Here is a 12,650-nt window from a genome sequence, read left to right on the forward strand (position 1 = left end):
CACGAGCTCAGAGCTAGGAGGAAAAAGAGATCACTCTATGCCTCTCTTCCCACTCCCATACTGACCACTATAAAAGCACATTCACAAGAAACAGGAACCATTCTCATGACCCATGGGTTTTGGTTTTATTTAGTAGCTCAGAGAAGTACAGAAGGATGTGTTTTCATAAAGACTCCTAGTCCCAAAAGATAGATGGTAATAAGAATAGAATAAATCCAAGGAACTGAGCTGAGAGCATCTTTATCCCATTAATCGTTGTAAACAATAAGCACACAGGAATGTTCCATGCCATATCAAGTGGGGATTTTCACTTAGAACAGACAGTGCTCCTCAAAATGTGCTTGCGAGTCACCTGTGATGTAATTAAAACCCAGATTTGGATATAGTGGATCTAAGTGAAAAATATGGTGCTAAATTTCTAACAAACCCCAAGATGATCCCGTTGCTGCTGGCCTGTGGACCACATGTTAAGGGACAAGAGCCTAGATGAAGAAGTGAAACTCATTTTTTCCCCAGACCTGAGATTTTTAGCTGAGATATTTGAGACATATTCATAGAGAATATCAAAATACGTCATCAGAATACAAGGATATTTTAGCCAAAAGTTTAGTTATGATTTATTGGAAACTGGAGGCAGTCCCATCTTAGTGACCACATTTCTTCTGAGGCCATTCTTCAAGGCTTGCTTTACATCTTTGTTCCGCAGACTATATATCAATGGATTAAGCACCGGACTTACAAAGGTGTAGAAGATAGCTATGATTTTGGATTCCTCAACAGTCTTATCCGTGGGTGGTCTTACATACATGCAGAAGAGTGTCCCATAAAACAGGGTCACAGCCATCATGTGGGAACCACAGGTGGAAAATGCCTTGCGCCTTCCCTCCGCTGATCTGATCCGGAGGATGGCAGCAATAATGAAGGCATAGGACACCAGAATGATGCTGAGGGAGTTGGAGAGGTTGAAGCCAGCTGATATGAGCATGGCGTGCTCTTTGACATAAGTATCAGAGCAAGAAAGCTTAATCAGCGGCGGGTCAGCACAGTAGAAGTGGTTGATGACGTTGGATCTACAGAAGCTCAAGCGGAAGGTCAGGACGGCCTGCAAGAGCCCATCTGAGAAGCCGTAGACATAAGGAAACGTGGCCAAGCAGATGCAGACTCTCCTGGACATTTTCATACTATAGCGCAGGGGGTTACATATGGCCACATAACGGTCATAGGCCATTGCTGCCAGCATGTAAAACTCAGTGAGGAGAAGCGCGATGAAAACATAACACTGTGTAAAGCAGCCAGCAAAGGTGATGGTCTTCTTCTCTGATAAGAAATTAGTCAACATCTGCGGGGTGGCATTTGAGGCATAGCACAAGTCTACAAAGGCCAAATTAGTGAGGAAGAAGTACATGGGTGTGTGAAGGCGAGAGTCCAGCCTGATCAATAGTATCATGCCCAGGTTGCCCAAGAGGGTGGCGAGGTACACACCCAGAAACAGCACAAAGAGGAGAGGCTGGAGCTCGGGGCGATCTGTAAACCCCAGGAGAATGAATTCCCTTATTGCACTGTCATTCGTGATGGACATTTTCTGAGCGTCCAGACCTGCGCTGGAAACAATAGAAATAAAGCAGACAGGAAGGTACAAATCATATTACTGACTATTGAAGTGATTTTTTTCTCAGTACCTCCATGTGTCATTCAAAATGAATACTACCCTAAACAGATTCTGTACTTCTACTAACCCGTTATTTCATTTGTCTTTGTATTGAATTACTACTGTATTTCTCTAGACACCGATGGTTATACCTACAGCTATACTTAGAGATAACTATACTTATATCTGTTCCTATATCCATATATACAACTGAGCTACATATCCTCTTTCTCTCTGCAATATTTTTTGCCTCTCAAACTCTACTTATCCTATAAGGCCCCGTATGTTTGATGCTTCCAGCCCACCCTACATACTTCTCATTCATTCTGTAGCACATTATATCACCATAATATGTCTATTTTCCATTCTTCATATTGTTCTTCCTCAGGGGCAGGGACAAAGTCTAGCTCATTATTGCACTGTGACTTCTTTTTCTTTTTTTTTAAGATTTTATTTATTTATTTAGAAAGAGAGAGCATGGGGGGGTGGCGGGGGAGGGGCACAGGAGGATAAAGAATCTCAAGCAGACTCAGCCGGTTGGGAGGCTTAATCCCACAACACTGAGACCATGACATGAGCTGAAATCAAGAGTCGGACGCTCCAGGAACTGAGCCACCCAGATGCCCTGCACACTCTGACTTTCTATGTACTGAATTTTAAAAAGAAAAGAGAAAGAAACAGTGTAAGCATGAAAAATGGATTACTTACAAGTGTTTTTACTCCTCTCTCTATCCCCACGGAGCTTGACATGACCTCACGTCCTTACGAGAATGAAGAGCTTTGTGAATGTTAGCGTACAGAAAAATTTCTTAGAAAGCTTTTTAATCAAGAAAAGTCACAGAAAGTTTGTTTAAGAACCCCTTATATGGAATATGGGGATCTTCACATGTAGCAATTATCCAGGAAATTATGAAGCAGATGTTCCCAGATTCACAATTTTAAAAGGCGCAATCACAGCAGTCTCGTAAACTTACAGCAAATAAATGAACAAAGAATCATCAAATCCTATTAATTCTCACTCCGTATTTTGCAAACAGTCTACAGTGATGACATAATGTGTTGATAAGTTTTGCAGTTGGTATTTAAGTTGTTAATCACAACTTTTTTTTTTTTTTTTTTACAGTTTTACTTATTTTTTGAGATAGAGTAAGAGGCAGAGGGAGAGAGAAGCAGACTTTCCACTGAGCAGGAAGCCAATGCAGAGCTTGATCCCAGGGCTCTGGGATCGTGACCTGAGCTGAAGGCAGACTATTAACTGGTGTCCCAATCACAAATTCTATCTCTCTAGGGGTATGACAATCCCCATGGTTTTTAGCTGTCCTTTACATCATTACTAGTGTTGAATTTCCTCTTCCTTGCTCTCAAATGCCTTTTTTTGCCCTTTTTCTCATATTCAATTTTTTAAAACTTGCCCAATTCTTATCTCATTTCAAAATGAGTCACTGAAAGTTTTAGAGAGCCAATGACAATGCCTTTTGCACTTTATCTCCTTTATCCAGAAGGGTAAGTACTTAACATTTGCTGAATACATAACAGTTACTGATAATGAGCAATGATCCTTAGTCGTGAGTTTTCATTTCCTCATTTGTACGTGGGAATGATAACATCTGTTCTGCCTGCCTCTAAAGTCATTGTGGACATCAAACTAGATGTTCATAAAATAAGTGTTTATTGATACTCAACATATCATGTAATCACATGGCCCTGCGGATGCCAAAGCGAACAGAACCTTCAAAAATTCCTGCCCTTCCAGCTTTCGCATCTAGTGGACAGAGGCGCAGAGTACCGCACGTGAGTGAACGGTGATTCAGACGGCAGTGTTACAGAGAGAAATGAACAAAACGGAGTTTTGTGGAGCGGGTGTTCAACTTTTAAATAGTAACATCGCTGAAGTTCTCATGAAAAGGTGACTTTTTTTAGCAGCAAACTGAGGGAGGATGAGCACAAGCAGTAGGCTTATTTTAAGAAGGGTGTTCTAGGAAGAATAAAGAACAGAGGCAAAGGTACCATATGTGATCTTTCTTTGGAACTGCTAAGGATGTGTGTATGTATGTGTGTATGGAACTGCTAAGGATTTGCAGAGGAGTGCAAAAGTCCCAGCTTAGACGTTCCCTAAAATGTAAATGATTCACTTCTTTGAAAGCCTGATTCATCTCCACTTACGAGTTTCCTACCAAGAATAGCAATGACCTTCACTGCAGAACAGGAGTCAGTGGAGACTTGTAGCTACTCTTCCAGAAGTGTCTAGCAGGAAATTACCCTTTAAACAGCATATTTCTTTAAATGACATCAACAAGGTGACTTAGGGGATAATTTCATATTCGTCTGCACCCAGGAAACCCTAGGAAGAGTGTAGATGGTGATCCCAGGACAGAGAAAAGTGGAAAAAAAAAAAAGATCAGGATGTGGACATCTCAGATTTATAAAAGGCACAGAAGGAAATTGGACTTCAGAGGCTCATTTGCAGAAAAACTCATTTGTTGCATGTCACTTAATGACTGCCTATGGGATCTGAAATGGTCTTGACCCATGAGCTGGGTGAGATCCAGAAATAATCCACTGGAAAGTAGAGCAGAAGTTCTGATAAGTTGAGACAGACACAAAAAAGATAATAAATAACATGTGTTTTCAGAGAAAGAACATCACAGGTGATCCAGCTGCTTGTGTCAGGCCAGAGTGAAAGGTGAGCATCTTCTTAACAATGAGTTATGGGTTTAGTAGCGTACAACCAGGAAAAGTCCCTAACTAATGAGGAAAGAACCAGCAAAGGAGTTGCAGAAGGACAGTACAAAACTGCAAGTGGTAAAACCTGGAACTAAGATTAGCTACATAATAAACAGGGTCCACTACAAAATAAGAAAGTCAGTTATTCATGTTCAAAACTTATCAAGCATTTCAAGATGGTGACAGGGCATGAAACCTAGCTTAACACGCTTCTGAAATCAGGGTAAGGTCAACCGCACAAGTTGCTTGCCCATGAAGCCAGGTGTTCTTAGAACACAGAGACTACCAGAGCTGGGGATATACAAGGAGGAGAGCACTCCAGTGAAAAGAAGAACTAAAAAGAAGAAAAATTATTTAAAAAAAAAAAAAAAAACAACCTCAGGCAAGGATTCAGCCCTGTGAGAATGTGCTAGAGAGCAACACAGCTCAACAGGCTAACTGTCTAGACAAATTCTGTAGCCCGTTCAATTACAAGAGAATGAGAAAAGACTTTGTTCCTTAAAAAAGGGAAGTAAAGTTAAGGAAGAACCCTTAGCAAGAATGCAGTGAAAGAATGGTCCTGAGGCTTCTTCCTTTTCTTTAAAATAGGATGCTTATAAAAAATGTAATGAAACCATTGAAACTATGGATCCACAAACAGGATAAATGCACAAACTCAAAATCTTGCCAAAAAGTAAATAAATAGATAGATGATAGATAGATAGATGATGATGATGATAGATAGATAGATAGATAGATAATAGATATAGATGATAGATATAGATGATAGATAGATGATAGATAGATAGATAATGATAGATAGATAGATAGATAGATAGATATAGATATAGATAGATGATAGATAGATAGATAGACAGATGATAGATAGATGATGATAGATAGATAGATAGATATAGATATAGATAGATGATAGATAGATGATAGATAGATAGATAGATGATAGATAGATAGATAGATAGATAGATAGATAGATAGATAGATAGATGATAGATGATAGATAGATGATAGATGATAGATAGATGATAGATAGATAGATAGATAGATAGATAGATGATAGATATAGATGATAGATAGATAGATAGATAGATAGATAGATAGATAGATGATAGATAGATAGATAGATAGATAGATAGATAGATAGATAGATAGATAAAAAGAAAGGGACTCATAAATCACCTGGCTCCAACTCTAACAACCTTCTGTTAGAGTAAGCTCTAACCCATGCCGGAAAGGGTCCTTGTTTTTTTCTAAAACAAGCAGAACTTCTGCTTTTTTTGATTCTTCTGTACCACTGACAGATCTGTAAAATATTATCCAGGAAGATCAATGGAAATTTCAAAAGCCAGTTTTCAGGGAAATTAGTTGTGTTTCAACTCAGGAACTGAGAACATAAGACATTACCTGGACATATTTCACACAAACGAGGTGCAAATTGCTGTGGCTCAGTTTGAGAAGTTTTGCAATCTCCTCTTGACTAAAAATAAAGAACATAAAAACACAAACACTTACTTCCAGTTGTGATATGCACCTCTTTTCTCACCTCTGATTAGGAAGTTCACTGAGGCCTTTCTAAGCTATGAAATGTAGTTGCATTTATACCAGGATGTGGGACGTACAGATAGGTCATCAAGCAAGTCTCAGAAGAGCTGGAGAATAGCTTCAATGAGCCTTATGTGGGGAATCAGGCCTCTGGGGATTAATTAGGACACTCTGGGATCAGAAAGCTAAATCATATGCCTCAGTCTTATTTTCCATAATTTCAAATTGCATATTTGTCCTAAGATCTCTGGGGAAGGCACTCCAAAAAATGTTCATATTCAAATGTTGACGATCATCTGATTTTTCCATTTCTTTCTTTCACACTAAAACTGTTTCTTCACCTAAAATGCAGAGCGTTCAGAATGTCTCCTCTGGTAAATATCAAAGTCCTGAAGAGGGTCAGGCACAGGTAGAATTGTGAAACACACAGGGCATCGGCAAATGCCTTGGTGAGCACTTCCTACGTGTGGACAGCTTTCACGTAGGTAATCGAATGTCCTCAAAGTAACCCTAAGAGGCAGGGTCTCCATCCTGAATGTTCAGCTGAAGAGACACAGTCTCCACTAAACCAGCAGTGATGGACTAAGTCCCCCAGTGCCACAGAACTACTAAGTAGCAGGGTAGAATTCGATGCCTGTCTTCACAGGCCCACTGGACTTCATTGTCAATTGTAGGTAGCTGCCATGCCTCAACCTGCAGTCACACGTTGTCCTGCTGCCCATCTCTGGATTTAAATATTCCCTGAGCTTCCCGTCCATCTAGCACTTTCCTCATTCCCACCAGATTCAAGCTGCTTCTAGCAGTAGGAAAGGCTCAAACAGATGGCTTTCAAAGATGCTTTCTCTGCCTCCACAGATCCGACATCAGAGCACTGTGCCATGTGCTCTTAGCTCTGCCACCATCCCTGTCTAACACATTCTGTTTAATTACCTGCCAGTATCTCTCTTGCCACCACGACATTGCAAACCCTTCCAGGCAAGGACTATGCTCTCAGCATCTAGCCCAGGCCCTGGGAGATAATAGTTCAACAGACACTTGCTGAATAATATAAGGAATGTGTAATGTGTACTTAATTCTGTGAACACACAACAAATCTTGGTTCTTCCTTCCCCAAGTGACTTTGTGTTTTATGGAGCGTACTTCTTTCTCCCTCACACATGAAATCTCTAGAGAGATGAAATGCAATCAGTGACTAATTTGTTTAAGAAACCACAGGAAAGAAATCAAAATAGGGGTAATTAATTATAGGGGACAGACACTGAACCCTCAATATGTTTCGGGTATCAGGCTTAGCACCTTGCAAGCATTAGTTCAGCTATGTCTCACACCACTCCACAGGGCATGAGTACTCTTATCTTAATTTACAGATGGGAAACTGAGGCTAAGAGAGATTAAGTAACTTTCTCTGGTAGAGGCAAATTGTAAATTGTGATCCTGGGATTCAAACAGGCCAATTGATAGTCCTTGATATCACATTGTTGATAGTTGAGCAAAGAAATGTGACAAGCTCACACCATGCTAAACATCCTCCAGGTTTACTGGCATTCATTCATTCATTCATTCACCCACAGGGTTAAGAACATTCAGGGAAAGCCTTGTGTTTACCACTGTACTGCCAATGTAGAGAGGATCAGAAAAAGTGAAAACATTTGTGTCCTTAAACAGTTTCTGCTTCATGGTGGGAGGGATGAGGTACGCATATTAAAGTTTCACAGCAGGGTTTTCAATTGGTAGGAATTCATGAAGATCATGGTGGAAAGTAGTGCAGAGTAGAGTTTGCCATCAAATAATTATAATGCAAAGGGCATAAAGATAATTTATTCGTCAATACAGATTTATTGAACCACCTATATTCTATGTTTGGGGAATATGCTGGCTTTAAAATAATGAGCAAGGGGTGCCTGGATGGCTCAGTCAGGTAAGCATCCAATTCTGGGTTTCAGCTCAGGTCATGATCTCAAGGTCTTGGGATTGAGCCCCACATAAGTCTCCACGCTCAGTGGGGAGTCTGCTTGAGGATTCTTTCCATCTCCCTCTACGCCTCCCTCTGCTCATGTACTCTCTTTCTCTCTAAAATAAATAACCTTGAAAAAATAAAAATAAAATAAAATAATAAAATAATGAACAAAAACTTGCCTTCTGGAGCTCACAATCTGGAGATGATAAAATTATGAATCAAAGTTGTTTAGAAAACAACTTTAATTCAGGTTAGCAAAAGGGAAAAAAGACGAAAAATTTTTTAAAAAAATACAAAATAAGTTGTTAGAAAATGTATCTAAGTATGTATATTCACAGTAAATTATGAAACTCAGTAATTAAAGGACTCAGGACCTGAAAGCAAAAAGGTACAAATATATATAATAGGAATCAACTAACAAAAACAACGAAAACTGCTGGTGACCTATGACTATCGGCAAAAACACTTCAAATTCTAATCACCCAAAATGGGATAGAAAATACAAAATGATAAAAGGAGTAATACAAGTTTGTTATTGGACGTGAGATAATAAAATGGAAAAAAATTACAAAGAGAAATAAACAAGTTCATAAGCATCTCTCTCAGTTTTTTTATATGAAGCAATAAAACATTTGTAAGGATACTGAGATATTAAAGAACATTAGCTACATTGACCTGGACTTCATAGAACTCTGCTCTGCTCAGCCAATCTCTTCTGAGAGTGTTTTTTGTTTTTTTTTCAACATTATTGACTTACAGAACTTGTAGTCTCACGAGAAAAAGCCAAAGATGAGAAGTAGGGTGCTACGACATGGATGGGTGTGCAAACTGTCCATTGGGAAACGGACGACCTGTAACACCTGAAGAGGGAAAAACCTAACACCCCACTTTTGTTGCTGTTTTCTCTGTGAGATGTGGCAGTTTCAAGTTTGGGGGTTGGACCAGTTTGCAAAAGAAAGAGAAGAAAGAGAAAGAGGGAGAGAGAGGGAAAGAGAGAGAGAAAGAGAAAGAGGGAGGGAGGGAGGAAGGCAGGGCAAGAGGGAGAGAGGGAAGGAGGAAGGAAGGAAAGAAGGAAGGAAGAAAAAAAAGGGAAAGATGAGCGAGGCATGAAGAACTGATGACGAACTGTAATATACGCGAACCCCCATGTCAGGAAGACTTGTGATGGCAAATGCCAAACAGAAGGGCGGACACAGACCTCACTGTAGACTAGGAATAGCTTTTTCTCTTCTTGTCATTCTCACTGCCACCACCATTGGTTCATTGAAGTGGGTATCGCGTGCCTTCAGAGAAAATAACAGACATGAACTCTGGAGAATAAAGTATTTCTATACATCTTAATTGTATTTTCTGCCACTGATCCTTCAAGAAAATTCTCCAATGTTCAAAATTCCAGAAAAGGGGTGGTAAAGCTATTTTTATAAAAATGATTCACATCCATGAAGTAATTGACAGATTGGTCCCACAAGAGAGAACCAGACTGATAAACAACCCCCCCCCAAAAAAAACTTGATACATGACTGAATTTTCGCTAAAATCTTAATGAGAAACATATGGAATATTTAAGAAACAGAAAATGTGTTACTTTCTTTAAAAACCAGGATTAAAGACTGTTTTGCAACATTTATAATATCAGCAAAAATAAAGACTTAAATATGCAAAACTTTAAAGCATTGAAAGAAAATATAAGAGAATATCTCTATATTAAGAAAGAATTGTTTAGACAAGACATACAAAGCACAACCATAAAGAGAAGATTAAAATTTGAACTGTTAGAATGAAAAATGTCCATCCCACCAAGTGTATGAGGCACAAAACTGAAGTACAAGCTAAAAACAGGTTCAAGTGTTGACATCGTATATACCATTAAAAGGTGAGCACCTCGTACAGAATACACAAGGAGCTATCACAAATGTACAAAAGAAAGATAAAATAACCCATCTGAACAATAAACAAAGAATCTAGACATACAACTGAAAGAAAAGAAAACCCTGCAATTAGCATCAAAGGGCTTAAAAACACTTCACCACACTTCTAATGACAACACAAAAGCTTCAACAAGAAAGGAGAATCCATTTTACACCCATCAGATTGGAAAGCATTTTGCAAGTCTGGTAATATATAGTATTGACAAGGGTATGGAGTAAAGACCAATCTCACTGTTTGCATGAGAGCAATTTGGTAGAGCAATTTGTCAATATCCTCTAAATTTAAAGATGTTCTTTACTTATGACCCAGAAATTACCCTCCAAGGAATACATGAGAGGATCTCTTAAACTGGTACACACCCAGAATTTCAGAGGAAAATGCATTGTTAGATTTTCATATTACCCAGGAACAGGAAAAATGTATTCATCTATCAATAACAGAATGGATAGACAGTCTGTGGTATCTTCATATACTGACATAGACTATCTCAGTGATAATTGACGCTACGTGAACCAGCAGGGAAGAATCTAACAATATTTAGTGAAAATAGAATAACTTGCAGAAGGGAGCATAATTCATTTATAACAAATTCTGAATCTAGCAAAGTAACATTATTTAATCCTGTGAATACATAAACACCAGCAAATATTAGAACTCTATATAGGGATAAGAAATATTAAATTCAATGAGAACTGAGTGCAGGCAGAGGAGAGAGGAACAGAGTCAGGCAGGGAGGGCTCAATTTGAGAATATTTTAGTATGTGAAATGTCTGAAGCAAATTGGCAAGGGTGAAGACTTAATAATGATCAGTTATGCTTGTACAGTCTTTACGCTATTTTCTATTTTTCCACGTATGTTGGAAATAGTTCTTAGCTAAAAATTAACAAGTGAAACCACAAAGCCAGTTTTATGATGAAGGTGAATATTGATTAAAAAGAAAAAAAACTTCTAAGTAAAATATACCATTCCATCAAAACCCTTATGAATGAGGATTCCATCCAATTAATATTATGACTGTAAAGATATTTCTTAGAGTAATCTGAGATACCTAAAGATCTTCATTACTACATCATCTGTATAAAGGCCAAAAAAAAAAAAAAAAAAACCCGAAGAAAAACATGCTTATGGTTGAGAAGTTTCTGGATATTAGTTTGAAAATTATTAAGCACTATAAAAATCGAACCAATGATCATTGACGTAGCATCATTCGGGAACTCTGTCTTTTGTAGATTTGTACCAGTACAAATGTATTGATAGAACACGTTGTAGTTTGTTGATAAGTAGAGCAATAGCAATGACCTCAGTCGTCTTTCAATTTCTATGCAACGTTCATTATTATTAATTATTATTATTATTATTATTCACTGAGATGGCACTTTAAATGCTAGCAAATATTTTGATATCTTCTAAGTCTCATAGACAAATTATGAAAGACAAAAAACACGTGATGACAGAAAGTGACTTGCTAATTTTAAATGCTCATTAATTGCTCAGATAATAAGATATGCTACATACCCATGACCGAAGTGTCTACTTAATTTAACAACTTCTTTTGGAGAACTTTCCTGATTGCTCTTTTAACATCTTTGTTCCGCAGGCTATAGATCACAGGGTTTAACATAGGACTCACAAAGATATAAAACACTGCTACAATTTTCCCCTGTTCTACAGATGTCGCAGAAGGGGGTCTTAGGTACATGCAGAACAATGTCCCATAGAAGATGGTGACAGCCATCAAATGGGACCCGCAGGTGGAGAAGGCTTTCCGCCTGCCCTCAGCAGAGCGGATGCGCAGAATGGCCGAGAAAATGAAAATGTAGGAGATGAGAATGATGGCCAGAGAACAGGTGAGATTGAAACCAGCCACCACAAACATGGCAGTTTCTTTGACGTAAGTATCTGAGCAGGCAAGGACTATGAGAGGTGGGTCCGCACAGTAAAAGTGGTTGATTTCATTGGGTCCACAGAAGGAGAGGCGAAGCATCAGGATGGTCTGTGCCAGACTGTTTGCAAAGCCATAAATATAAGGGGTGGCAACGAGAGAGAGGCAGACACATCGGGACATCTTGCTGCTATACAGCAAGGGTTTGCAGATGGCCATGTAGCGGTCATAGGCCATCACTGTGAGCATATAATAATCAGTGATCACCAGGGCAATGAAGAAGTGGAATTGTATAAGGCAACCCAGGAAGGAAATGGATTTTCTCTTGGATAAGAAATGAACCAGCATCTGTGGAGCGACATTGGTGGCATAACAGAGATCCACAAAGGAGAGGTGACTGAGGAAGAAGTACATTGGAGTGTGAAGTTTTGAGTCACTTCTGATTAACAAAATCATGCCCACGTTGCCGACCACTGTGATAAGATAGATCCCTAGGAAGACCACAAAAAGGACAGGCTGCACCTCAGCTCGATCCGTCAGTCCCAGGAGAATGAACTCACTCACCGCTGTGTAGTTTTTCTTTAACATTGTGTGTCCTTGGCTTCAAATGAGGGCTAAAAGAAAGGAAAGCAACACATGTGTCTTTTGTCACGTGTCCCCCACCCCCATCATGTCATCTGATCAGTCTTCTCTAAAACTTTTAAACACTTGTGACATAAAGAAATAGCTTAGTAAGCATGCAATGGATATTTTAAACCTCTAAATTAGTAGAGAGCTCCTTGTATAAAGGCAGTCATATTTTAAATGCTTTTCTGCAAGTCTCTTCGTGTTGAAAAGACTTTATCTTCTCTGCAAGATTTATTGCATTAGTTCACTTACAATTTCCTTAAACACTATAGTTTTTTGAACATTGCAATCCTTTGTTTCTCAGTATATATATATATATTTTTTTTTTTAAGATTTTATTTAT

General features: G+C 38.8%; 2 protein-coding genes across 2 annotated transcripts; both read right to left on the reverse strand.

The window, feature by feature from the left end:
* Positions 1 to 610: 610 nt before the first annotated feature.
* Positions 611 to 1,579, reverse strand: LOC123000389 (olfactory receptor 5M11). Its single transcript, XM_044379781.2, has one exon. It carries the CDS (start codon positions 1,577 to 1,579, stop codon positions 611 to 613), a length of 969 nt encoding a protein of 322 aa, XP_044235716.2.
* A 9,753-nt stretch (positions 1,580 to 11,332) lies between these two features.
* Positions 11,333 to 12,268, reverse strand: LOC113246502 (olfactory receptor 1030-like). The gene has a single exon (XM_026487098.3). The coding sequence runs from the start codon at positions 12,266 to 12,268 to the stop codon at positions 11,333 to 11,335; it is 936 nt and encodes a 311-aa protein (XP_026342883.2).
* Between the last annotated feature and the right edge of the window lie 382 nt (positions 12,269 to 12,650).

Source organism: Ursus arctos, unplaced genomic scaffold, assembly GCF_023065955.2.
Source record: "Ursus arctos isolate Adak ecotype North America unplaced genomic scaffold, UrsArc2.0 scaffold_23, whole genome shotgun sequence".
NCBI lineage: Eukaryota > Metazoa > Chordata > Mammalia > Carnivora > Ursidae > Ursus > Ursus arctos.

Excerpts from the sequence above, each read along its gene's own strand:
- LOC113246502 (XM_026487098.3), bottom strand. The coding sequence starts at position 12,268 with ATGTTAAAGAAAAACTACACAGCGGTGAGTGAGTTCATTCTCCTGGGA.
- LOC123000389 (XM_044379781.2), bottom strand. The coding sequence starts at position 1,579 with ATGTCCATCACGAATGACAGTGCAATAAGGGAATTCATTCTCCTGGGG.